Raw genomic sequence first — 26,034 nt, forward strand, 5'->3', positions numbered from 1 at the left:
CTAGCAATGTCTCTTCTGTTACGCTCCACCGGAGCTGCGCATGCGCCGCGTGCCCCAGTGGCGTAGGACCTCCTCTGGTCGCAACTCACCGCCGGGTGGGGTCTTGTGCTGACCGAGGGCCGTCGGTTGCCAGAGTGGACATGGCGGCCGGCCGTGCCGGGGCTGTACTGGCTGCCCTTGGTGTGCTTAGTGTCTGTGCGGCCAACAGTTCTGGGCCTGTGGCGGAGGGAGAGGCCGGCGGGGAAGCGGAGTGGGTGGAACCGTGGGACGGCGCGGTTTTCCGGCCGCCCTCGGCCCTGGGCGCGGTGGGGGTGGCGCGCAGTCCCGGGGCCCCGCAGCCGGGAAGGCAGGAGGAGACAGTGGACTTGCCGGTGCTGCTGTGGTGGAGCCCTGGCCTATTTCCCCACTTCTCCGGCGACTCGGAGCGCATCGAGTGCACGCGCGGCGCGTGCGTGGCGTCCCGCGACCGACGAGTGCGCGGGAACTCGCAGACGCGCGCATTGCTCTTCTACGGCACCGACTTTCGCGCATCTGACGCGCCGCTGCCGCGCCTGGCGCACCAGAGCTGGGCGCTCTTACACGAGGAGTCGCCCCTCAACAACTTCTTGCTGAGCCACGGCCCGGGCATCCGCCTCTTCAATCTTACCGCCACCTTCAGCCGCCACTCGGATTACCCTCTGCCGCTGCAGTGGCTGCCCGGGACCTCCTACCTGCGCCGCGCGGCGCCTCCCCTCCAGGAGCGTGCGGAGTGGCGCAGACGCGGCTACGCACCGCTGCTCTATCTGCAATCCCATTGCGATGTGCCTGCGGACCGGGACCGCTACGTGCGCGAGCTCATGCGCTACATCCCGGTGGGTGAAGGGGGAACGTGGCAGGGAGGGGGCGGGCCGGGAGGAGCCCGGGAACCCCGGAGTCCAGGGCTACAGGCCCAACCCTTCTGACAGCTGTACTCTACCCCGCTCAGGTGGACTCGTACGGCAAATGCCTGCAAAATCGGGAGCTGCCCACTGCGCGGTTACAGGACACGGCCACGGCCACCACCGAGGATCCAGAGCTCTTGACTTTTTTGTCCCGCTATAAGTTCCACTTGGCCCTCGAAAATGCCATCTGTAACGACTACATGACAGAAAAATTGTGGCGCCCGATGCACCTGGGTGCTGTTCCGGTGTACCGTGGCTCTCCGTCTGTGAGGGACTGGATGCCGAACAACCACTCTATCATCCTTATTGATGACTTTGAGTCCCCTCAGAAGCTGGCAGAATTTATTGACTTTCTGGATAAAAATGATGAGGAATATATGAAATACTTGTCATACAAGCAACCCGGGGGCATCACCAACCAGTTTCTTCTGGATAACTTGAAGCACCGGGAGTGGGGAGTGAATGATCCTCTACTGCCTAACTACCTGAACGGTTTCGAGTGCTTCGTTTGTGACCATGAACTGAGTCGGCTGGATGCCACGAAAGCCCATGTAGCCTCTGCTGGGGGCATCCCTGTCCTTGAGCCCCACATTGCCCAGCCCACTCACATGGACTGCCCAATGCCCAAACCTGGCTTTGGTAAAGTGGAAGAGATTCCCGAGAATGACAGGTAGGGGTTGCTGGCATGGAATGCAGCTGTCAAATCAAATTATCTACTTCCTTGCTTACTGTAGTTGATTTTTTAGAACGGCCCAAACTCCTGAGTCTGATAGGCTGTATATAGTCTTGCCCCAATTTATCTGCCCAACTTTCTTTCTCCCTCTCACTGCCTGGGTCAAGTTTCTTTTTTTTAGACCACTATTACAGACATTGTCCACAATAACTGATTTTCACGTGTTATTGCCTTGATTTATATTCTACATTTTTACACAGCCTTTTCATTTTCATTTTGCCTTGTTTCCTCAACTACTCTTAACCAAACCTTAAAGGCAGAATGCGCCCATGACATAATTCCCTCTATTCTCCTCAGGAAAAAAAGAACTGGAATGTAGCTCATTGGTAGAGTACCTCTGGGTTCAGTCCCCAGTACTGGGAGAGGAAAAAAAACAAAACCCTAATTTAGATGATAAATTATATGTTCACCCTAGACAGAATTGGAGGAATGCTTTTCTAAGATTAATGATTAACAATGATGGGCAGTGTGGTTGGAAGGGAAGTGAGTAATCAACTGTAGCAGATCACAGAAGGTAGTGGCACTGGGAAACAAGGTTTTCATGGAATGTAGAGTGGGAAAATGATAAAGCTACTTAATAGCAATAGAATATCCTGCAGAAACTCACTTGGACAATGGATGGCAGCAGAGGGCTACTTATATATGCTGCTGGTACAGTTTGGTTCTAGTGGAGGAGTCTTCCAACAAGTAATTTGTATCTAGTTTATGTTGAATATACTATGAGTTATTAGAAAAAATAGTTATTAGAAAAAATATAAATGAAACACTAGGAAAATATTATGTCTTAAACACTGGATGCCACTGCATTTCCCTTTTGATTATTGATATAAAGGTGAAACTTAAAATATAACCATCTGAAGACCTTTCCTCATTTCCTTGGGTTGGTCCCTGCTATGCCTGCCTCTGAACTCCCTCAACATTTGGGAGCCAGAAGCTGGCAATCAGGAATTTTTACTCTGGATGACTGTGTGATATCTTTGGGTTAGTGGCTTACTCCTGACACTTGGGCTAGTACTGGATTGACCTCACATTTCCTTCACCTAACAGCAGAACCTTGTCCTAGACAGAGAAAGTGTATCTGCTTAAGACCCCACTCAGAGAAAGGCAGGATTCATCACTGTGCTGTGGTTCCATAACCTACCATTTTGGTATTTCAGCTGGAAGGAGATGTGGCTACAGGATTATTGGCAAGGTCTGGACCAGGGAGAAGCTCTCACTGCCATGATCCACAACAATGAAACACAGAAAAGTAAATTTTGGGATTACCTACATGAGATCTTCATGAAAAGAAACCAAAATCTCTAACTGCCCTTGTAAGAGCTTTTTACTTGGAAGACCTAAGAAGATCTTATTTTATCATGGTACACTTTCTTTCCTTTTCTTTCTTTCCTTCCTTCTTTTTTTTTTTTTTTTTTTTTTTTTTTTTTTTTTTTTTAAGAGAGAAGGGCTTACCGCATTGCCCAGGCTGGCCTTGAATTCCTAGGCTCAATTCCTCCTGCCTCAGCCTCCCATGTAGCTGGGAGTAGAGACACATGCCACTATGCCCAAACACTGTCTTGGCATGGGTTCAGTTGTCTTAATGGTGTGTGACCAAGGTCTCAGCATATGGTCTTCTCCATGAGAGATGGAGGCATCCAGTTCTTGGTTCATTAGGGGAACAGAAGCCTAAAATACCCATTTGACACAAGGTGCTGGCCAAAAAGAGTTTTTAAAGGACTGTTCACTTCTCTAGCTTTTTCATCCTCTCAATTTTGAGGTAAGATGGGCCAGGTTACTTCTTAAAACTTCTGTTCTATTTCCCAAACTCTTCCATATTCAGGACCTTTCTCTTTTCCTCATCTCTTGCTTTATAAACTGTTAAGTTGGTATAGAAGCAATGCTTCTGGTGTGTTTTATTCTGGTTTTCTGAAGATTTTTTTGTTTTGGTTGAGTCAGGGTCTCATTCTGTTGTCTAAGCTGGTCTCAAGTGATTGTCTTATCTCAGCCTACAAGTAGCTGGGACTACAGGTGCATGCCACTGCGCCCAACTCTTGGGGTCATATTTTTCATATTATTTACATTACTTTCCACATCAGATAGTTTAAATGGCCTTTTTCTAGTTTTAGGTCCTTTCCCACAATTTCAGATGGAGATACATAAACCTTGCCATCACTTTTTTACTGCTGATTTGCTTGTTATTTAGGGTATACCTGGGATTCTTTATCATTTCACGAACAGATGTAGTAGCTGATATATGCAATGTCAATAATGTACTGCTCAGATCTATTTTAGATCAAAGATGGAGACTAAAGCTGGAAATGATGGCAGAAAAAGTTGAATAGCTCAGCTTCATTCAATCTGATATCCTTCCATTCAGTTTTATGGACAGAGAATTACTGTTTGATGGAGCCTACCCAGATCCCTAAACTCAGCGATGAAGAGGCGAGGCAAGAAATTTAAGCCACCACAAGTGGTGGCTAAATAAAAACTTTAGATTTAGGGATGCAGCCAAGCCCTTATATTGCTGTGGCTTGAACAGATGGCCTAGTGAGTAAGGAGACATGAGCTTTCCCTGGGGTAGTGGAACAAGAAAGAATACTTTGGATCTTAGAGCTACTCTGGTTGTAATATGTTAACAAATTATCACTAGAGAAGTTCTGTAGCTTATGAGTCTATCTGATTATAAAATTATATATCCATATCTATTTGTAGATAGGAGGATATGTATGCATGTTAGATGTTTCAACAACTAGATCCATGTTTGACACTGTAACATCTGTGGATATGATTAAGAAAAACTGTAATTTAGGTTGAATTTTATTGCCAAGGTTGTTCTTTTTACTTTTTTTTTTTTAAATGGTGCTGAGGATTGAATCCAAGGCTGCGAACTAGCTAATAAGCATGAGTTCTGCCTCTAAGCTACACCCCCAGCCCTTCATTTTATACTTTAATAAATGATGTCCTTTATATTAGTATGAAAACTTTGCTTAACCTGTTTTGACTCTTGAAGAAAAGAACAACAGAAAAAGACCTTCAAAAATACATCTGTTAAAATTTGATATAGTTTGCACCCATAAAAAAACACACACACAGGACTCTGATTTCTAAGCTTACAATCTGTTTCAGTGCAGATACTGATTCACATTGCAAAATACATATTGCACAAGTACAAATCTAGGTTAGAATTCAGATTGCATTATGTGCAATAAAAAGGGTAAGTGATGGTTATGCAAGAAGTAGAATCATCCCTACCTCTCCTGTCTAACTGCCAGTTCCTATTAGCATTCCTTTAGCAGTTTTATACATAAAGTAGGCCATTTGTTTTTGAACGGTTGTTGGCTGAAGACTCAGATCTGCTTTGTGCTCAGGTCTTCCCAGACTTTCTTCCTTATTCCTTTTAACCATATAAGTATTCACAAAAAGCAGGGTAAATCAGGTGCTGCATTTCTATATGGGGAAAGAAATAGGAATGGCCACCTGATCCTTAACAATTAAAAGCTTCACTTTCCCTATGGAGAAAGCAAGCAATGTGAATTTTTTGTGGTTTGGGGCCCAGCTTGCTCTGTATAGAGCAGCAGTATACTTGCTGCAGGCTGTGGTTACTGGTGGTAGAAGTGCCTGGTAGGAATCTGTTTTATTTACACTGCTGGTAGTGTGGGGGTGGAGCACAAGGCTAATGTCTTTATTCCTGCAAGTGTTGCTATTTTCTCTTATCTCAGGTTTCATTTTGTATAATAAACTGCTTTTTAAATAGTGTCTTCTGCTTGGTTACTTTTTGGGGTTGGGCATGATAAAGTTGGAGACTTACAAAAGTACTGGGGATTCAGCAAAGAAGATACACAAACAAGGTCCCTTCTCTCGTAGTACATTTTAAAATGCGGGGGTAGATGAGGCCATGAACAAAAGTAAATTTAGATTAGGATAACTGCTCTGAAGAAAACAGTTGATGGTGGTGGGGTTTGAGAAGTGAGGGAAGGCTCTCTGACATGAACAGACTGAAGGGAAGAAAGCGGGATATGCGGATTATCAATGGGAAGATTCCAAACATCTGTGATAAATGATTTGAACACAAATTTACACATCCAAGTAAACTTGCTCCTCAGAATTAGTCATCATATGAACTACTAACTTGTTCAAAATATTCTCCCTTTACCAGAAACATTTCTTGGAACTTATTTGGAAATGTTTTTTGAGAATTTGTGGCACATCTTTGGGCTGAATTTTGTAAACAGCCAAAATTTAAGAACTGTCTGGGGGCTGGGGTTGTAGCTTAGTGGTAGACTGCTTGCCTAGCATGTGCGAGGCACTGGGTTTGATACTCTGCATGTATCTAAATAAATAAAGGTTCATCAACAACTAAATATATGTGTGTGTGTGTGTGTATATATATATATATATATATATATGTATATATGTGTGTGTGTATATATACACACACACACACACACACACATATATATATATATTTTGTTGTTGTTGTTTTAAAGAACTAAGTCTGATGCATCACAACTGAAACCCAAGTCTATAAATATTACCAAGTAATTTCACAGGACTAATGAGAGTATTAAAGATGAATGGGAAAGCATTTAAACCTTACCCTATTCAATGGGATTCTTAAAAAGGAGTGAATCGTATCCAAGTAGTAGTTGTATCTAAGTAGTAGTTGTTATAAATGAGCTTAATTTTTATTTGTGGTTTCAGAGTGGTACTAAAAGTAATAAAAAATAGCTCTTGAGCGTTTGTTAGAAATCTTTTCCCACCTTATATATATATATATATATATATATATATTATATATATATTATATATATATTTTTTTGTTTTTTGTTTTTTTTTTAACAAAAAGGAGAAAGAAATTTTATTGCTTTGCTAGCAAAGGAGAAAAAACACAGGGGACTCCTGTCCCAGAAGCTGTGATTCTTGCATCGTGTGTTTTTCGCGGCATCAGGAACTGATCCCAAGGCCTTAGCTCATGCTCGGCAAGCGCGCTATCACTATATCCCAATCTAACGTCTTAAGGACTCACATTTTATTTCGCTCCCATCCTTTCTCGTTGTCCACGTCAACCACCCTCTAGACCAGTCGGCTACCACCAGAAATAAGTGTTCATTTATTGGGACCATTTCCTGCAAAACCACTGTCCCCAGATTTTAGGGCCCGGAGCTCACAGAGGAGTGGCTTCAGTAGGCGTAGGAGCCCAGAGTCTCCTAATCTGCCAACGGGTATAGATCCGCAGACTTTCGAACCCAGAGTTGTCGTGCGCTCGGCAGGAGAAGAGGTGCGCTCTGAGCTGCAGCAGGTCCGCACCGAGTCCTGTCCCGCCAGTAGGTGTTACGCGAGGTCACGCACGGCGCCGCGGAGCCTGCCGGGAGTGCAGTGCACAATGGCGACTCCCAGCCTGCGTGGTCGCCTGGCGCGGCTTGGGAACCCTCGGAAGCCTATACTGAAGCCCAACAAACCCCTCATCCTAGCTAACCGCGTCGGGGAGCGGCGCCGGGAGAAGGGCGGTGAGCAATCGGAGCCCGGGAGGCCCCGGAACGGGAACCAGAGTGGGGTAAGGGCGGTTGAGTAGGAGGGCGGGAAGATAAGGTCTCTTTGTGACTGAGAGTCCCTCAGTTCTTCCGCTGCAGAGGCGACCTGTATCACGGAGATGTCGGTGATGATGGCTTGCTGGAAGCAGAATGAATTCCGCGACGAGGCGTGCAGAAAAGAGATCCAGGACTTTTTCGATTGTGCTGCGAGGGCTCAGGTGACAGCTCCTGGGGTGCCTTCTCGGGGAAAAGAACAGGGGGATGGATACAAATAATGGGCCTCTATGCTTTTTGCTAGGTTTGGAAACGTCCTCTCTTTAACTTGTGAGCTACTTTACCCACACCAAAGTGGTAAAAATAACATCTTTGAACGATTTATTTCACTGCTCTGAACTTTAGTTTTACAGTATGTAAAGTGAGGTCAATATTAATAGCCAGGTTATAGAATTTTGAGAATGTCAAAGAAGTAATGAATGGGAAAACCACTTTAGCAAATTTAAGTTGCTGCACAAATAGACTACTGTCTGAAATAAAATAGTACTAAAGAGGGGCTGGGGAGATAGCTCAGTCGGTAGAGTGCTTGCCTTGCAAGCACAAGGCCCTGGGTTCGATCCCCAGCACCCAAAAAAAAAAAAAATAGTACTAAAGATATTGAAGTTATCTAAGGTCAGCTTCAATTTAACTGATGGCTTCTTTTCTTTTTTTGTACCAGGGATTGAACCCAGGGGCACTTAACCATTGAGCTACATCCCCAGCCCTTTTTATTTTGAGACAGGGTCTCCCTAAGTTGCTGAGGCTGGCTTTGAACTTGTTATTCTCCTGCCTCAACCTCCCAAGTTGCTCAGATTACATGGCACATAGCAACTGCAAGCTTTTAATAGTTGCTTCAGATCATAGTTATTTGTAGGTCCCAAGTCCCTTTTGTTGAAAGCTGTTTACACAAACGTCTCTGGATTGGCTAATACCGTAGTATACCTCGGAGCATTGTAAAAATAAAAACTATGAACCCAGGGCATACTTTAGAACTGTTATTGTTTTTGTTCTGTTTTTAGGAAGCACGAAAGATGAGATCAGTCCAGGAGACCCTGGGAGAGTATGGGAGTTTACCTCCCAAGAAATTGAATAAATTATTACAGAGGTTTCCTAACAAACCTCATCTCAGCTGAAAATGGAGAAGCATTTTCAATGATTGGACTATCACTCCTGAAAACTGCAGAGGCATTTTAGAGATGTTTGCACTGCCATGCTCTCTTCCAAGGGTAAAATGAGAAGCACTTTTTTTTGCGCTTTGGAGTTACCATCTGGATGGAAGTTATGGCTTATCTTGAAATAAAATTCTCTGAAGAGAAATTGGCTTTTTGTCATGAATTACTCTTTTCTTTTCCTTTTTTTTTTTTTTTTTTTTTTTTGGTGTGTGTGTGTGTGTGTGTGTGTGTGTGTGTGTGTGGTGCTGGGGATAACCCAAACCTCTGAAATTCTAGCAGGTACTGTACCACCACTGAGCTACTTTTCTTTTTTTTTTTTTTTTTTTTTTTTTTTTTTTTACTGTTTCTCCAGACCTCTCTCCTTTCTTGAATCCTATATATCTTCTAGTTCCTGGAAGGTCTTTGCTTTGTGATTTGCCCTAGGATGGACAAGATGTCTTTTCCTGTTTTCAGAGTCCTTTACACCATTTAGTGCTTTTGCCTTTGGTGCTTAGTGCCTTTGGTGCACTAAGAATGTTGACGTTTTCTCATATGTAGAGCTTTTTGCCATCCTCTGTATTTAGTGACCACTTATTTTGTGCATGACCTCTGCACAAAATAAATAAAGTTCACAAACTGGTGATCCAGAGGGTCTGCAGATATATTTTATTTAGTCCATGTAGATAAAAATGTTTTAAAATTACCTGACCACATTCAAAAATTGAAAAAAATCAATTTTTAGCCACTTTTTAAAAAAAGTCAAAAGTTGTGGCAACTGTATTTCCTTATTCTACTTAGCAATAACCAGATAGAGTCGATTATTATTTGTCCTGATATTCCAGTGACCTCCCCACTAGACTCAGATGGTGAAACTGAGGCTTGATTGACAATCAACTTCTATTGTATTACCTGTTCACTTTTCTGAAGATGCGGAAGGTGTTTACTTTTGTGATCCCCTGATATTAATCTATGTACTTTATAGTAATGAATGAGGGACAAAGTGATCAGTGGAGTTTTTAATGTTCCAATGGAAAAATTATTAAAGAGGGGTCTTTCCTCTTGGTCCTCCCAATACACATAGTCTTTGTTCTCCATGTCTAGAGCACTATGCCAACTGCCTAGTTCTGCAAACTGAGGGTTCTAGCTATAGGAGGCCCTTTGGACTAGATTTATGAAGTTTTTTGTGTGTGTTTGTTTTTAAGCTGGGGATTGAACCTAGGGCCTTGTGTGTGCCCAGCAAGTACTTTACCACTGAACTATATCCCCAGACCAATCATGGTGTTTTCATACGATATTACAGTTTATTAAGAATATCTCCGGGGGCTGGGGAGATAGCTCAGTCGGTAGAGTGCTTGCCTTGTAAGCACAAGGCCGTGGGTTCAATCCCCAGCACCCAAAAAAAAAAAAAAAAAAAAAAGAATATCTCAAAATGATCCAGGTGTGGTGGCACTCTCCTGTAATCCCAGCAATTTGGGAAGCTGAGGCAGTAGGATCACAAGTTTGACACCAGCATCAGCAGATTAGCAAGGCCCTAAGCAACTTATCGAGACCTTGTCTCAAAAATTGAAAAGGTCTGGAAAGGTAACTCAGCGGTAAAGTGCCCCTGGGTTTAATTCCCAGTACGCAGTAAATAAATAAATAAATGTCTTAAAATGTAATTTTTACTCATTTACTAACTTCAAAGATTATACTATTATTATTACATTTGCTTACATTTCCTGTTAGTTTTTTTGGTAAATGTGTGTGTAGGTGCTGGGGGGTTGAACCCAGGACCTTGCCCATAAAGGCAAGCATTGTACCACTGAGCCCAACCCCTAGTCAGATTTTGTCATTTAACACGTAAATAAAGAAGCATTATGTTACAAATTTGTTTCATTACTATTTTGATAATTGTATTTAATTATAATGTTTCCTTTATAATTCTTGTATTTTACTTTGTGCATTTATAAACAATGGGAGGAGGACCATGGATTTCACCAGATTGCTAAACGGCCTATAGCACAAAAAAAGATTAAGAACTCCTGGACTGAAGCTGGGACAGTAGCTCAGTGGTAGAGTGCTTTAGCATGGGTTAGGCACTGGGTTCCATCCTCAGCACCGCATAAAAATAAATAAAAGGTATTGTGACCATCTACAACTAAAAAAAAGAAAGGAAGAATTCCAGGGCTCGAAGGCTATATTGACAAAAAGAACAACCATTTCCTGAAATCAAATGCCTTCTTTCCTGTTGCTTCCCCAGTTAGAACTCTATACAAGTCTGGGGAATTGCAGGCTTCTGGACTACAATTCCCAGAAGGTGATGCGGCCCCAGGGCCTATCCCGAGTTAGGACAATAACTCTGTCCAATGGTTCCTGCGCTGTCTCTTGACAGCCTACGCTTCCCGACATGCACAGCGGCTGTTTATTCCTTGGGGACTTTATGGACACCAAGTTATTGCTGGAATCTGTAGTCGTTTCATATACCGTTGGAGGTTGGTTTCCTCTTATGGTTGTGACAGTGGGCTCGAGGAATAAAAAGCAGGAAATGCAGCAATTAAACAAACATGTCAGCCGGGCGTGGGGGCGCATGCCTGTAATCCTAGCGACACCGAAGGCTAAGGCAGGAGAATCTCAAGTTCCAAGCCAGCCTCAGCAATTTAGCAAAACCCTGTCTCAAAAGGGGGGCACTGGTGATGTAGCTCAGTGGTTAAGTGCCCCTGGGTTCAATCCCAGACACCAAATACAAACAAATATGTCTCCTACACCCACCCGTGTGGGGTCCAGTTCAGGAGCTCGAGGGCGGAAGTGGTGATGGCCGGCGCGGCCGGAAGTTCAGATCAGCTGATGGGGGAGGCGGCGCCGCAGCCGCCTAGAGGCCCCGGCCGCCCAGCGCTTCGTCCGGGCCCTGAGTCTCGGAGACTGGGCACAACCCCTGTTCGCACCTCGCTGTTGGGCGAGGCCTGGTACAGTGTCTCTCTCAGGCTTGAGATCTTCGCCCGGCACGGCCGCCCTGAGCACCCCGGCCACCCCCAGCCCCGGCTCGCCCCTCAGGCCCCGGGCCTCCCCTCAGTCCCCGGCCGGCGGCCCAGGCCCCGGATCCGCGGGGGGAGACCCGGCCCCGGGGGGTGCGGGCCCCATGGAGCTGATGTTCGCGGAATGGGAGGATGGAGAGCGCTTCTCATTCGAGGATTCTGACCGCTTTGAGGAGGATTCACTCTGTTCCTTCATCTCCGAGGCGGAAAGCCTTTGCCAGAACTGGCGGGGATGGCGCAAACAGTCAGCGGGGCCCAATTCCCCCACTGGTGGCGGTGGCGGAGGTGGCAGTGGCGGTACCAGAATGCGAGGTGAGGGTGCGCGGGGTGGGGTAGGGGGAGGGGAGCGGGCAGGCCCTGTTTGGGCCTTGCTCGGGAGCTGTCCGGGACCGGGAGCTGTCCCAACCTTAAGATTGTTCAGGACGCGCTTTTCTGGCCTTCCCGAGGTGGGCTGACTTCTCCACGCAAGTGTGTGTGTGTGTGTGTGTGTATGGTGCGTTGTGGCAGGGAAATCCTGGGTTGGACAGAAAGATCTTTTGTCGTTCCTTTGCCTTAAAGATGGAGTAAGGGGGAAGAATTTATTCTCTGACTTGGGAATACTTAACTGAGGTCAGCTTTTGGAATACTAGAAAGTAGAAAGAATGTGATTAAGGGTTGATTTTGAAGAACTGACCACTTGAGGTGTGTCACTCCATTGCAAAGTGCATTAGGACGTTTCTTGCTTCAGACTGTTGATCTCTCATCCCAACTGCTCCAAGAAGGGATCATCCCACCTAAAGGAAAGTGGAGGTGAACTGGCCTGTGAGAGGAGATTTCATACTTCATGGGGTTAGATCAAAGTTTTGCTGCATGGCCCTGATCAGAGTTTTGAACATCTGTCAGAAGCCAAGGCTGGGACCTAAGGATGGGAACCTTAGATTTCCATATCAGGGCCTAGTCAAGAGTGTGAATAATTGTCTCTGGGCTCTCTACATGGAACATTTTCCTGTTTTTTACTGTGAGTTTCTTTCATTCTTGGATCTTTCCAAGAAATAACTGATTAGTGCTGTGAGGAATTTTGCTTTAGTTAGAGGGGATATAAAGGAGGAGAATAAAGATAAGAAACGTTACAGGCTCAGAACTCACTACATCCTTTCCCTTCCTTCCTCATGACAGTTTTTGTCCTGGGTCCCAGCAGTTGAGGAATTTAATTTGTGTGATTCTACTCAGATCATTCCAAGAGTCCTATTTTTCAAGCTGTCCTGTAGAGATTTCTGGTGCTCCTTTGGAACAGAGAAATGTGGATGTGTCACTTTTTAGGAGTGGCATGAGTGTGTCACTCAGTTGGAGAGAAAGCACATGTTTGTGTGTACACACACACACACACAGATCCTAAGCAGTTACACTGTGGATCTTTGATGGCTTCCCTGGTTCTTTCATATTTGCATGTGTGGGTGGCATTGGGTCTTAGAGCTCCCATACTCCGGGGGAAGTAACTGAAGTCAGTGGTGAACATTTTCAACCTATTGGTATCTTCCTGGCCAGGTTAAAATGTGGAAAAGTGTGTCATTCCCATCCACCCTCTCAACCCAATTCATGACTACCTTCAGTAGCTTATTTTTGTAAAAGTGTTTATTTATTTATTTATTTTTTGAGAAAGGTTAACCTTTTGTAAAAGGGTTCTTTTCAGTTCTCTGATTTTCAGATCCATCTTCTAATCTGGCTAGTCATTTGATGAGGTGTGCAGCCTTTTGTAATATTACTTCTTTTTGACTAAAGCAGTGTGGAAAACCTTAATGAGTGGTAATTTCATCCTACTCCAGGTGATTCCAGGAGCAGCAGTTAAGTCCCCTGCAATACCTGTCTCTCCACCAGGGCTTCTAGTGTGAGAAGTCAGTTTAGGCCAGCTTCTTGAGGTCCCTACTTAACTCTTGTAGGCTCCAGCCTGTCTTCTCTCTTTAAATAGGGGATTGTTCTAGAGAAAAAGGGATAGAGAACAGGCATTCAGAGACAAGAATGTCAAAGGAGAGAGATTAACAATGTCATATGAATCTGAAGTGCTTGGGGTATGTGGGAAATACGATGCCAAGCCCTATGAACACATCTGTCTGGCCAGGAATTTCCTGGATCTCTTGGCATCTTTTTTTCTGAGCCTGAGGTAGCAGTCTATGGACTGGGGACTGCCGAACTCCTGTTTCCCAGAGGAAGTTTTTAGGGTTAGTGTCCCCTTACAAGAGAATTTGTAGGATTTTCATCCAGGACCCCCTTTTTGTTCATATTGAAGATGAGGCCCAGTACAGTGCCAAGTAATTATGACCCTTTTCATTTCCTCTTTACTTCACCCACCCCAACCTTTGTTTCCAAAGATGGACTGGTAATCCCATTGGTGGAGCTGTCGGCAAAGCAGGTGGCATTTCACATCCCATTTGAAGTGGTGGAGAAAGTTTACCCTCCAGTGCCTGAGCAACTCCAGCTCCGAATAGCTTTTTGGAGCTTCCCTGAGAATGAAGAAGACATTCGGTGAGGACAGAGGATTGATGGTGGGGAGTGGGGTCCTGATATCCCACACTGTCTGCTGGGCTTTATGCAGAACAAAGGAGATATTGTATTTGGGGGCTGTACTGAGGAAAAACAAGTAGAAAAGGGAATGCCCGGGATTTTCTCCAAAAAGGAGTGACAGTGGGGAGAGAGTACCTATGGCGTTGTGGTCTTGATAGGGTCTGTGAAAGGTTATTTGCTGCGTTGTGGCCATGTCCTCTTCCCTCCAGGCTGTATTCATGCTTGGCCAATGGCAGTGCAGATGAGTTCCAGCGGGGGGATCAGCTGTTCCGCATGAGGGCTGTAAAGGACCCACTGCAGATAGGTAAGGGTCCCATGATGCCTGTGGCAGCTTTGCTCCTCCGTTCACCTGTTATGAATTAAAGACCCATTGCAAAAAGCTGGAGCTGTTGTCTGAATAACTGCAGGGCCACGGTTGAGGGCAGAGATCCCTGATGATGTCCTTATTTCTTTTCAGGATTCCATCTGAGTGCTACAGTGGTGCCACCTCAGATGGTTCCTCCAAAGGGGGCCTACAACGTGGCTGTGATGTTTGACCGCTGCCGGGTCACTTCCTGCAGCTGTACCTGTGGGGCTGGGGCCAAATGGTGCACTCACGTCGTGGCACTCTGTCTCTTCCGCATCCACAACGTGAGGCCCTCCCAATTTATCCTGGCCCTATCCTACGCTCCATTTTCCCCTTCTCTGCTGCATGCCTGGCCACAATGTGAGCCCCCTTGCCTCCCCTATTCTGCCTGTCTTCCTTTGTTCCCCTTCAGCAAGGCATTTCTCAAATGGTTCCATTTCTTTGTCCCCTTCAGGCTTCTGCAGTCTGTCTGCGTGCCCCAGTCTCAGAGTCCTTGTCTCGACTGCAGAGGGACCAGCTGCAGAAGTTTGCTCAGTACCTCATCAGTGAGCTCCCTCAGCAGGTGAGTGCGTTGGCATGCGCTTCCACATTTAGCTGCAGATCTTCATATCAGCCTTCCTATTAGGCCCAGGCCCCCTTGGGTTCATCTGTGCCTTATTCTTTCTGCCTTTGTCCCTTTCCCCTCAGATTCTCCCTACAGCTCAGCGTCTCCTGGATGAGCTCCTCTCCTCCCAGTCAACAGCCATCAATACAGTGTGTGGTGCCCCAGGTAAGTATGGTGAGAGAGAAAGGCAATAGGAAGAAAGCAGGCTGATTGTGCAGAGTGCCACTTGCTAAACACTCACTATTGTCAGACAAATCCAGGCTCCTATTAATAGGTGACTGACTGCCTGTCATCTCAGATCCCACAGCAGGGCCCTCGGCTTCGGACCAGAGCACTTGGTATTTGGATGAGTCAACGCTGACCGACAACATCAAGAAGACATTGCACAAGTTCTGTGGTCCTTCCCCTGTGGTCTTCAGGTAAATTGGATCTCTGCATATTAAGTCTGTGGTTGCAGGGGTGCATCCTTTGAGGCTTTTGGCAGATCCTTTGTCTTATTAATGCGTGTATCCCCTACCTTCTCTTTGCACTGGTGTGGTGCCTGGCACACAGATGTCATTGTTGAATCAATGGATGATGCTGATTTTGTATTGTCACAGATTGGTCTTATATAGGTAGAATAAGAGTCATTTTTCTTCCTTTGACAGATCAGGAAATTGAGGCAGAGAAAGTTCAAGAATTTTTTTTATAGCCATCCCCATTCTTATCCTACTCTGTATTTCGGGTCAGAACCTCTTTTTTTTTTTTTTTTTTTTTATGTACTGGGGATAGAACCCATGGGTGCTACTGAGCCACATCCCCAACCCTTTTTATATTTTATTTAGAGACAGGGTCTCACTGAGTTGCTTAGAGTGTTGCTAAATTGCTTAGGCTGGTTTTGAACTCTCGATCCTTCTGCCTCAGCCTCCGGAGCAGCTGGGATTATAGACATGTGCTACTGTGCCTGTTCAGAACCCCCTTTTGGGTCAAAAACCTCTTGTGATTTTACTCACTTCATTCAGTCCCATCTTAGTTACCATCTATTTTTTTTCCCTTAAGTACTGGGCATTGAATCCAGGACCTTGTACTTGGTAGGTAAGTCCTCTACCACCAAGTTCTATCCCTTGCCCTCTGATCCACTACTTTTACAGTGATGTGAACTCCATGTATCTGTCTTCCACGGAGCCCCCAGCTGCTGCTGAATGGGCATGTCTGCTGCGCCCTCTGAGGGGCCGTGAGCCAGAGGGTGTCTGGAACCTGCTTAGCATTGTGCGGGAGATGTTCAAGCGGAGGGATAGCAATGCTGCCCCTTTGCTGGAAATCCTTACTGACCAGTGCCTCACTTATGAACAGGTAATTCCCCAGAGTTATAGAACTCTATAGTGGTTCTTTATCTTCCCAGCAAGGACACTACGGAGGGCTGCTCTGACTTTCTGAGCTACAGGTACATCTCTCAGCCCTCTTTGTCTCCAGATAACAGGTTGGTGGTACAGCGTGCGCACCTCAGCCTCCCACAGCAGTGCCAGTGGGCACACAGGCCGTAGCAATGGGCAGTCAGAAGTGGCAGCTCATGCTTGTGCCAGCATGTGTGACGAGATGGTCACACTATGGAGACTGGCTGTGCTGGACCCTGCCCTCAGCCCCCAGCGGTGAGTCTCCCCATAGACTTCCCACAACACTAACTAGGCCAGTCCAGTACAAACTGAGCCCTCATCTCCTTGTACATGAGGATGTGCCATTATTCTCATCCTAGGGAAACGGGAGGTGCCAAGCCCAAGGATTACTAGGGATTTATGGTTCTATTTTCTGAAAGGCTGTCCTCCTTTCCTCCCTGAAAAGCATCCATTTTCCAAAATTCCTGCATTGATGTCTCTGGGCCTGGCTCAAGAAGTGCTTCCCTCTGCCTTTTTGGGGTATATACCTACTCCAGCTCCTCTTTTCCCTTCTTAGTGCAGACTGGTGGGTTGTCCCCCCAGCAGACTCCTGCCCTTTGTTCCCACAGCCGCCGGGAACTGTGTGCACAGTTGCGCCAGTGGCAGCTGAAGGTGATTGAGAATGTAAAGCGTGGACAACACAAGAAGACCCTGGAGCGGCTTTTTCCTGGCTTCCGACCGGCAGTGGAGGCCTGCTACTTTAACTGGGAAGAGGCCTACCCACTTCCTGGTGTCACCTACAGTGGCACTGACCGGAAGCTCGCTCTGTGCTGGGCCCGAGCCCTGCCCCCACGTCCAAGCGCCTCCCGTTCTGGGGGCCTGGAGGAATCCCGGGACAGGCCCCGACCTCTTCCTACTGAACCTGCTGTGCGGCCTAAGGAACCTGGGCCCAAGCGCAAGGGATTGGGTGAGGGGGTTCCCTCCTCACAGCGGGGTCCCCGCCGCCTCTCAGCTGAAGGGGGAGATAAGGCTCTGCATAAGTTGGGTTCAGGCGGGGCCAAAGCCAAGGCACTGGGTGGGGCTGGCAGTGGGGGCAAGGGCTCAACAGGCAGTGGGAGCAAGCGACGGCTGAGCAGTGAGGACAGCTCCCTGGAGCCAGATCTGGCAGAGATGAGCCTGGATGACAGCAGCCTGGCCCTGGGTGCAGAGGCCAGCACCTTTGGTGGATTCCTAGAGAGCCCTCCACCCTGTCCTCCCCCTGGTGTTTCCCGAGGCCCATCCACCTTCCTACCTGAGCCCCCAGATACTTACGAGGAAGATGGTGGTGTGTACTTCTCGGAAGGGCCTGAGCTTCCCACAGCCTCTGTTGGTCCTCCTGGCCTGCTCCCTGGGGAGGTCTGTACCCGGGATGACCTCCCTTCCACAGATGAGAGTGGCAATGGGCTTCCCAAAACCAAAGAGGCAGCCCCTGCAGTTGGAGAGGAGGATGATGACTACCAGGCGTATTACCTGAATGCCCAGGATGGGGCTGGGGGCGAGGAGGAGAAGGCCGAGGGCGGGGCTGGGGAGGAGCACGACCTGTTTGCTGGGCTGAAGCCACTGGAACAGGAGAGCCGCATGGAGGTGAGGGGCCTGAGGAAGGGAGGGCTGGGTACTTCTTAGTCACTGCTGGGAGGGGCTGTCTGGCTTTAGCTGGAAGTGTCACAACCACTGGCATGACTTAGAATCCTATAGCAGGCTCCTAACTAGTTTCCCCATCTGTCATCTGTTCTCTTAACAGTTTCAGCGTTGATTTTTTTTCTTCCGAAGTGTCTGATTATGTCACTGTGCTATTTAAAATCCATTGCCCTTAAGGGTAAAAATGAGGGTCGTTGGCATGACCTGTAAAGTTCTACTTGGTCTGATCTTTTCCAGCTTCCTGGCTTTACCTGGCTACTCTGTCCCTTGTCCTCCATGCATCCAACTACTGAGCCTGCCATCCCCCTTTTTGTCTCCATACTTTTGTACAGATTGGCATTTCTGCCTGGAATACTCTCTCCTCACTTTGTCTGGTCAGCTCCTGTTCCTTCTTCAGGTCTCAGAGACCTTAAAGACCACACCAGCTCTGGGAAGTCTTCCCTTCTACTGCCCCTCTGCCCCAAGCCCAGTGAGCCACACTACTCAATTGTCCCCCCTCTTGACCTTTGCCAGTAGTGACTAGCATTCACAGTAATTGTGTGCTTGTGTCTGTCTCTCTACCCAGACTGAGCTCATGGTATACCTGGGGCCAGCACAGTGCCCAGCATATAGCAAGTACTAAGGAATATATGCTACATGAATGAGCATGATGTCCTGCCTATGCAAGTTGGTGCTTTAACCCATCTGGTCCCATGTCCTTTCTCCAGGTGTTATTTGCCTGTGCTGAGGCCCTGCATGCACATGGTTATAGCAATGAGGCCTCCCGCCTCACTGTGGAGCTTGCCCAGGACCTGCTAGCCAACCCACCCGACCTCAAGGTAGAGCTGCCCCCTGCCAAGGTGAGAGAGATCCCTTTCCTTTATCTCTCCGGCCCCCACTTACTCTTAGCTTCCCATGCCCCACCCCAAGTGAGATCCTCTTCCTACCTTCCCTGAAGTTGGTCAGATTCATCTGCCTGCTTCCTTGTGCTTCCCTCTGTAGGGCAAGAAGAATAAAGTATCCACAAGCCGTCAGACCTGGGTGGCTACCAACACCCTGACCAAGGCAGCCTTCCTGTTGACAGTGCTCAGTGAGCGTCCAGAGCACCACAACCTGGCCTTCCGAGTTGGCATGTTTGCCTTGGAGCTACAGCGGCCCCCAGCTTCTACCAAGGCCTTAGAGGTCAGAGTTTCTATCTGAGCTTTGTACCTCATTCTCCTCAGATCCTTACACTTTGATCTCCATTGAGGGATAGGAGATCTGAGCCCCTTGTGTGCCCTCAGGTGAAGCTGGCATACCAAGAGTCTGAGGTGGCTGCCTTGCTCAAGAAAATTCCTCTGGGTCCCAATGAGATGAGTACCATGCGGTGCCGGGCAGAGGAGCTTCGGGAGGGGACACTCTGTGACTATCGGCCTGTGTTGCCTCTCATGTTGGCCAGTTTCATCTTTGATGTTCTCTGTGCTCCAGGTATGGTGCCTGCCCCTACAGTAAGTGGGATAGTGGGGGGAGGGGTTGCTTTCTCTGAGGAAAAGCCAAGATCCCCAAGGCTCTCTCTGAATTGCCTTTAGGACCCATTAGGGTAGCTCTGGGATGATAAGCATCTTGGGTTCCCTTGCATTCTTTTTCATGGTACCTCTGTCTGCCTGACTTATCCCAACTTTTATCCAGTGGTTTCTCCCACGGGTTCCCGGCCCCCAAGTCGCAACTGGAGCAATGAGATGCCTGGAGATGAGGAGCTGGGATTTGAAGCAGCAGTTGCTGCCTTGGGTGAGTCTTTCAGTGTCTTGAGCATGTTGATGAGCTAGGCCTTGCCCAGGCCTTAAGGGGTGTGACACCTGAGCCCTCTTAAGAAAGTCAGGATGATTTCTGTAAGTCAACTAATGCCTATGAGACAATCTGGAATTTAGGGCAAAAATGTGTGTGTGGATTATGGGTATTCCAAGGGCAACAAAACAAAAATCTAGAGAAAAGTCCTTAGGGAGGTGATAGAACATGGAATGTAAAGTTAAAAGATCAGTAATTTCTAGATAAGGGAATACCACAAATAAAGACTCAGTTGCAGCCAAGTGCCATGGTGGTACACCCATAGTCCTAGCTACTCAGGAGATAGGCAGGAAGATCATTTGAGCTCAGAAGTTTGAGGCAACATAGCAAGACCCTATATCAAGTTAATATATACTTAGTTGCAGTCAAATCTTTCTGAGAGTGAGGAACCCAACTTCCCTAAAATGGTAGGTACATGCTAGGTGCATAGGGTGAGCTAGGTTAAGAAGGTCTTAAAAAGCAAACAGAGCTTAAGCTGAATATGACAGACAGTGGGGACCTTTTGCCATGTGATGTTTGTTGGGCCAAAGGAACCCTTTACATGTTGGTGGCTGGGGAATCCTGGCCTATTTGCCTTTGCTGCCTTGGGAGTTGTGACCACTTTTAATTTCTATGAGGCCCTCCTCACAGGCATGAAGACAACAGTGAGCGAGGCAGAACATCCCCTCCTATGTGAAGGCACACGTCGGGAGAAGGGTGACCTGGCATTAGCACTCATGATCACTTACAAGGACGACCAGGCCAAGCTCAAGAAGGTAAGGGACTGAGGTACTGGGCTTTTGACAGACAGGGAGTGAGCAAATATCAACACCTTTCTCAGGAGTTTCCAGTACTATTCTGGAAAGTACTATTCTGCCCATAGGAGGTAAGTAGGGAATCTTGGGAACTTCTCATAGAGAACAAGAGACCAATGGTTCTTATAGGTGTGCTTGGGCATGAGGTGGAAGAAGAGAAGCAGAGAGCATAAAGTCATTCATTCATTTATTTCAATATTTATTGAATATCAGTATATTCAGTTCTGAGGTAAGTGTTACAGAGGATACCAAGACATGTAAGCTGGGAGGTTATCCTGTAGCTATTAACTGGGGAAGTCTTCCTGAGGAGGTAGCATTAGGCTGCTTCAAGGAGAAAGGAAGGTAATAGAAGTCAGGAGATAAAGGGCATCCTGTCACCGCATCTTTGTCCTCTAGATCTTAGATAAACTCTTGGACCGAGAGAGCCAGACGCATAAGCCACAGACATTGAGCTCATTCTACTCATCTAGCCGCCCAGCTACAGCCAACCAGAGGTCTCCTTCAAAGCACGGGGGCCCATCTGCCCCAGGGGTCCTGCAGCCACTGACCTCAGGCTCTGCAGGGCCTACTCAGCCAGGGAATGTGGCAGGGGCTGGGCCAGGCCCTGCTGAGGGATTCACAGAGAAGAATGTGCCTGGTGAGGTGGGGGCACTGGGCAGGGGAATGAATGGTATATAGCCATATTGGGGTACCCTTTCCTGGACTCATCCCAACTTCCTATTTTTCCCACCTAGAAAGTTCCCCGCATTCCCCATGTGAGGGTCTCCCACCTGAGGCAGCTTTGACCCCAAGGCCAGAGGGAAAGGTTCCCAGCCGCCTGGCACTTGGCAGTCGTGGAGGCTACAATGGACGGGGCTGGGGCTCCCCAGGGCGGCCTAAGAAGAAGCATACAGGTAGGACAGCCCATAGGATGACATGGAGAGAGGGATATACAGGAAGGTTGGAGTCTGACTTCAGGGACTCCTAACTTCTGAGCCTGACTTGTCTTGTGGGGGTTAGGCATGGCCAGCATTGACAGCAGTGCCCCTGAAACAACATCGGATAGTTCCCCCACCTTAAGCCGGAGGCCACTTCGTGGGGGCTGGGCCCCCACCTCCTGGGGTCGAGGACAAGACAGTGACAGCATTAGCAGCTCTTCCTCGGACTCCCTGGGCTCCTCGTCCTCCAGTGGAAGTCGCCGGGCCAGTGCCAGTGGAGGGGCCCGGACAAAGACAGTTGAAGTTGGCAGGTCAGTGGGAAGAAATACCCATCTCCCCTAATCTGGCCCACCCTCAGAGCTACAACCCTAGTGTAATCCAACCATTGTCCTCAACCTCCTCCCTTGCCCTGGTCCTTCCCAACCTATCTGGACACCCATTTCAAAGAAACCCCATCCCGGTCCCTACCCCATTGCCCCTTTAGGTACAAGGGCCGCCGCCCCGAGAGTCATGCCCCCCATGTACCCAATCAGCCATCAGAGGCAGCTGCACACTTCTACTTCGAGCTGGCGAAGACAGTGCTGATCAAGGCAGGGGGCAACAGCAGCACTTCCATTTTCACACATCCATCTTCCTCAGGGGGCCACCAGGGTCCTCACCGCAACCTGCACCTTTGCGCCTTCGAGATTGGGCTTTATGCCCTTGGCCTGCACAACTTTGTTTCTCCCAACTGGCTGTCACGTACCTATTCTTCCCACGTCTCCTGGATTACAGGTAAATCTAATGTCCTGATTTGGGAATAGGACGGGGGTTAACTGGTGGAGATAAGAGCCTTATCTTTGGGGCATTACTGACTTGATGAGAGACATCATCCCTTCACTCCAGTGGTTCCCACACTAATCCCATTGTGCTCTTTCCCTGAAGGGCAGGCAATGGAGATTGGCAGTGCAGCCCTGACTATACTGGTAGAATGCTGGGATGGGCACCTGACTCCCCCTGAGGTTGCATCCCTGGCTGACAGAGCATCACGGGCACGAGACTCCAATATGGTGCGGGCAGCGGCAGAGCTGGCCTTAAGCTGCCTGCCTCATGCCCATGCATTGAACCCCAATGAAATCCAGCGGGCCCTGGTGCAGTGCAAGGAGCAGGTATTTCTACAGGCAATCTGGGGACCTGGGAAAGAATGTTGGGCATGGGGAAACATGAGGGCCCTATTTTTTTTTTTTTTTTTTTGAGAAGGGGTCTAGTTGTTCAGCTAGCCCAGAACTTGTGATCCTCTTATCTTAGCCTCCCTTGTGTCTGGGATTATAGATGTGCTGCTGAGCCTATACAGAAGAACCAGTTCTTGATTCCCATCTTCAGGAGTTTATAAGAGTATCCAGTTTGTCCTTTTATGGTGATATTTTAATGTTACAGGTTGAATATTCTTTATCTGAAATGCCTGGAACCACAAGTGTTTCAGATTTTAGATTTTGGAATATTTGCTGTATATAATAAAATATCTTGGGGATGAGACCCAAGTCTAAACATGAAATTTGTTTCATACACCTTATGTACATAGCCTGAAGATAATCTTATGATATTTTAAACAATTTTGTGTACGAAACTAAGTTTCGTGGTGAGAAATTTTCCACCTGAGGAATCAGGTTGGTGCCCAAAAAGTTTTGGATTTTGGGATTTAGGAATGCTCAATCTGTAATATAATTTCACATTCACCATATCCTTTATCTTACAACTCTAAGGTTAGGATTATTCCTATAAGATAAGGAAATAGATAAGGAAATAGAGGCTTATAGTTTAGAGATCAAGAATGGAAAACTTAGGGCAAGTCTCAGAGAGATGAGATATGGATGGGGAGGGGTGATTAAATTAGTTTGGCGCTGAGGACTGTTATCTGGTCTTGACTACTATTGGTCAGCAAGTATTTGTTCAGTGTCTGTGTGAAGCACTAACTGAGCATTGACCCTGACCTCTGATGCCCACCCCCAACCAGCCAACTCTGAGGCAGCCACTGGAATGTCATCTGACAACATTCCTGGGATAAAGCCTTTCCCTCTTAACACTCTGTGCCCCTCCCTTCCAGGATAACCTGATGTTGGAGAAGGCCTGCATGGCAGTGGAAGAGGCGGCTAAGGGTGGGGGCGTGTACCCCGAAGTGTTGTTTGAGGTTGCTCACCAGTGGTTCTGGCTATATGAGCAAACAGCAGGTGGCTCATCCACAGCCCGTGAAGGGGCTACAAGCTGTACTGCCACTGGGATCAGGGCAGCTGGGGAGGCTGGGCGGGGGCTGCCTGAGGGCAGGGGGGGCCCAGGGACTGAACCTGTTACAGTGGCAGCAGCAGCAGTGACAGCAGCAGCCACAGTGGTTCCAGTCATTTCAGTGGGGTCCAGTTTATATCCAGGTCCAGGACTGGGGCATGGTCACTCCCCTGGCCTGCACCCCTACACTGCTTTACAGCCCCACCTGCCCTGTAGCCCTCAGTACCTCACCCACCCAGCTCACCCCGCCCATCCCATGCCTCATATGCCCCGGCCTGCCGTCTTCCCTGTGCCCAGCTCTGCATACCCACAGGTGAGACCAGTATCCTACTGAGGGGTGGGGCATGTGCAAACACACTGGGAGTTCATGGGGGGTTGGAGTGGGGTACTCTTGGAATATAGTAATGCTTCCAAAAGTCCTGGTGAGGTGGTGGGAATCTGGGGAACCCAGCCTAAGATAAGTGTAGGGATACCCATTTGTGGGGTGAAGGGGCAGAGCTATCCTCCTATAACTTGGTATCTTCCTTCTCTTCCTTCCTCTGCCTCTAGGGTGTGCATCCTGCATTCCTGGGGGCACAGTACCCTTACTCAGTGACACCTCCCTCACTTGCTGCCACTGCTGTGTCTTTCCCTGTCCCTTCCATGGCACCCATCACAGTCCATCCCTACCACACAGAGCCAGGGCTTCCACTGCCCACCAGTGTGGCCTGTGAGTTGTGGGGACAGGGAACAGGTGAATGGAGGGGAGGCACAGTGGACAGGGGAGGTAGGGAGTGAGTCTTCTCCACCCCTCTGTGCTAGATCTCACATGGCTTTCATTCTACCCTCAGTGAGCAGTGTCCATCCAGCATCCACATTTCCAGCCATCCAGGGTGCCTCACTGCCTGCCCTGACCACACAGCCCAGCCCTTTGGTTAGTGGGGGCTTTCCACCACCTGAAGAGGAGGTGCACAGTCAACCTGTCAATCCACACAGCCTGCACCACCTGCATGCTGCCTACCGTGTTGGTGAGAGGAGGTTTCTTTCTGTACTCCTTCAGTGGACCCCTCCTATTTGCTCTTAATTTTGCTTATCATGGGGTCAAATATGGGATCTGATACCAGGTTGGGGTAGAGGATAACAGGATGTACCCAACCATGTGCCCACCCTTATCTCCCAGGAATGCTGGCACTGGAGATGCTGGGTCGCCGGGCACACAACGATCACCCCAACAACTTCTCCCGCTCCCCCCCCTACACTGATGATGTCAAATGGTTGCTGGGGCTGGCAGCAAAGCTGGGTAACACCTCCCCTCCCCAGGACCATTGTCCCCCCGACCTGCTCCCCCCACCTTCCTATCCCAGACCTCCTTCCTAGCTCTTGCTCAGAGTTGAGGCCTTGGTCGGGTATGTGTGCGTGCGCGGGGGGCGGAGGGTTACCTCAGCTCCTGGGGTGGAGGGAGGCTCTCTGCCAGGCCAGAGCTGAGATATGTAAGTTGGGTCCCTAGGGCAGAGGTGGCCACCCCCGTCTCATGCCCCTCCCCCCTGCCCCCCAGGAGTGAACTACGTGCACCAGTTCTGTGTGGGGGCAGCCAAGGGGGTGCTGAGCCCGTTTGTGCTGCAGGAGATCGTCATGGAGACGCTGCAGCGGCTGAGCCCTGCTCATGCCCACAACCACCTGCGTGCCCCGGCCTTCCACCAACTGGTGCAGCGCTGCCAACAAGCATACATGCAGGTGACAACCCAGGAAGTATGGGGCAGAGTGGAGCATCTCCTGGGGAGTTATGGACCAGAGTGCTTATTAGCATATAAGGGAGGAGGGGTGTGGTTCTGTGCTTTGTACCAAGGCTCACCCTGCACACATCTCCAGTACATCCACCACCGCTTGATTCACCTGACCCCTGCCGACTACGACGACTTTGTGAATGCGATCCGCAGTGCTCGCAGCGCCTTCTGCCTGACACCCATGGGCATGATGCAGTTCAACGACATCCTGCAGAACCTCAAGCGCAGCAAACAGACCAAGGAGCTGTGGCAGCGGGTCTCGCTCGAGATGACCACCTTCTCTCCCTGAGTCTGGCCCCCTTAGGGCCCTATACAGGGACACAGGCCCATGGCTTTGGGGGCCCCTCACACAGAGGGAATGAATCTTGGCTGGACAGATCATCTCCACTCAGTTCCCTGGTAGCCCAGACTGGCAGCTGCTCTTGGGCTGTAGCTTGGGGCCAAGATGTCTCAGACCCTAGAAACCTAGGGCTGGGGGAGACGGCCCTATCTGGGAGGGGGCGTTGGGTGGCCTCTGGTATTTATTTGGCATTTATAAATATATAAGCTCCTTTTTTACTCTAGTCTGCCTGGGCCTTTCCCTTCTTTTCCTCCATGTGCTGCTGTACCTTGAGCCAGGGGGA

General features: G+C 48.3%; 3 protein-coding genes across 8 annotated transcripts; all 3 read left to right on the forward strand.

The window, feature by feature from the left end:
• Nucleotides 1-70: 70 nt before the first annotated feature.
• Fut11 (fucosyltransferase 11) lies at nucleotides 71-3,041 on the forward strand. 2 transcript variants are annotated; one of them, XM_047552955.1, is made up of 4 exons: nucleotides 71-851; nucleotides 965-1,590; nucleotides 1,973-1,984; nucleotides 2,717-2,789. In XM_047552955.1, exons 1-4 carry the CDS (start codon nucleotides 141-143, stop codon nucleotides 2,787-2,789), a joined length of 1,422 nt encoding a protein of 473 aa, XP_047408911.1. In that variant the 5' UTR covers nucleotides 71-140. The 2 variants fall into 2 exon arrangements, with proteins under 2 accessions (XP_047408911.1, XP_047408910.1); XM_047552954.1 differs by lacking the exons at nucleotides 1,973-1,984; nucleotides 2,717-2,789 and adding an exon at nucleotides 2,811-3,041.
• Nucleotides 3,042-6,977: 3,936 nt separating this feature from the next.
• Nucleotides 6,978-8,507, forward strand: Chchd1 (coiled-coil-helix-coiled-coil-helix domain containing 1). Its single transcript, XM_047553936.1, has 3 exons — nucleotides 6,978-7,139; nucleotides 7,263-7,381; nucleotides 8,216-8,507. Exons 1-3 carry the CDS (start codon nucleotides 7,016-7,018, stop codon nucleotides 8,327-8,329), a joined length of 357 nt encoding a protein of 118 aa, XP_047409892.1. The 5' UTR covers nucleotides 6,978-7,015; the 3' UTR covers nucleotides 8,330-8,507.
• A 2,672-nt stretch (nucleotides 8,508-11,179) lies between these two features.
• On the forward strand, nucleotides 11,180-25,974 carry Zswim8 (zinc finger SWIM-type containing 8). Of its 5 annotated transcripts, none has more exons than XM_047552319.1 (26): nucleotides 11,180-11,670; nucleotides 13,704-13,857; nucleotides 14,106-14,200; nucleotides 14,354-14,526; nucleotides 14,697-14,804; nucleotides 14,930-15,011; nucleotides 15,145-15,265; nucleotides 15,977-16,178; nucleotides 16,299-16,474; nucleotides 16,828-17,821; nucleotides 18,583-18,714; nucleotides 18,857-19,036; nucleotides 19,138-19,321; nucleotides 19,523-19,621; nucleotides 20,309-20,433; nucleotides 20,869-21,109; nucleotides 21,207-21,365; nucleotides 21,472-21,700; nucleotides 21,874-22,163; nucleotides 22,314-22,537; nucleotides 23,473-23,961; nucleotides 24,198-24,381; nucleotides 24,479-24,655; nucleotides 24,808-24,927; nucleotides 25,251-25,361; nucleotides 25,497-25,974. In XM_047552319.1, the coding sequence occupies exons 1-26, from the start codon at nucleotides 11,463-11,465 to the stop codon at nucleotides 25,955-25,957; spliced, it is 5,718 nt and encodes a 1,905-aa protein (XP_047408275.1). In that variant the 5' UTR covers nucleotides 11,180-11,462; the 3' UTR covers nucleotides 25,958-25,974. The 5 variants fall into 5 exon arrangements, with proteins under 5 accessions (XP_047408275.1, XP_047408276.1, XP_047408277.1 ...); XM_047552320.1 differs by having other exon boundaries at nucleotides 24,198-24,357; XM_047552321.1 differs by having other exon boundaries at nucleotides 25,183-25,361; nucleotides 25,497-25,833.
• Nucleotides 25,975-26,034: the final 60 nt, after the last annotated feature.

The sequence above is a fragment of the Sciurus carolinensis genome, chromosome 5 (assembly GCF_902686445.1).
Source record: "Sciurus carolinensis chromosome 5, mSciCar1.2, whole genome shotgun sequence".
In the NCBI taxonomy this organism is placed as follows: domain Eukaryota; kingdom Metazoa; phylum Chordata; class Mammalia; order Rodentia; family Sciuridae; genus Sciurus; species Sciurus carolinensis.

Coding starts and splice junctions, on each gene's coding strand:
- Zswim8 (XM_047552319.1), top strand. CDS start 11,463: ATGGAGCTGATGTTCGCGGAATGGGAGGATGGAGAGCGCTTCTCATTC. Junction 14,805..14,929: donor TCAGTGAGCTCCCTCAGCAG/GTGAGTGCGTTG, acceptor CTTTCCCCTCAG/ATTCTCCCTACAGCTCAGCG. Junction 23,962..24,197: donor CCAGCTCTGCATACCCACAG/GTGAGACCAGTA, acceptor CTCTGCCTCTAG/GGTGTGCATCCTGCATTCCT.
- Fut11 (XM_047552954.1), top strand. CDS start 141: ATGGCGGCCGGCCGTGCCGGGGCTGTACTGGCTGCCCTTGGTGTGCTT. Junction 852..964: donor AGCTCATGCGCTACATCCCG/GTGGGTGAAGGG, acceptor TACCCCGCTCAG/GTGGACTCGTACGGCAAATG. Junction 1,591..2,810: donor GAGATTCCCGAGAATGACAG/GTAGGGGTTGCT, acceptor TTGGTATTTCAG/CTGGAAGGAGATGTGGCTAC.
- Chchd1 (XM_047553936.1), top strand. CDS start 7,016: ATGGCGACTCCCAGCCTGCGTGGTCGCCTGGCGCGGCTTGGGAACCCT. Junction 7,140..7,262: donor GCGGCGCCGGGAGAAGGGCG/GTGAGCAATCGG, acceptor CTTCCGCTGCAG/AGGCGACCTGTATCACGGAG. Junction 7,382..8,215: donor ATTGTGCTGCGAGGGCTCAG/GTGACAGCTCCT, acceptor TTCTGTTTTTAG/GAAGCACGAAAGATGAGATC.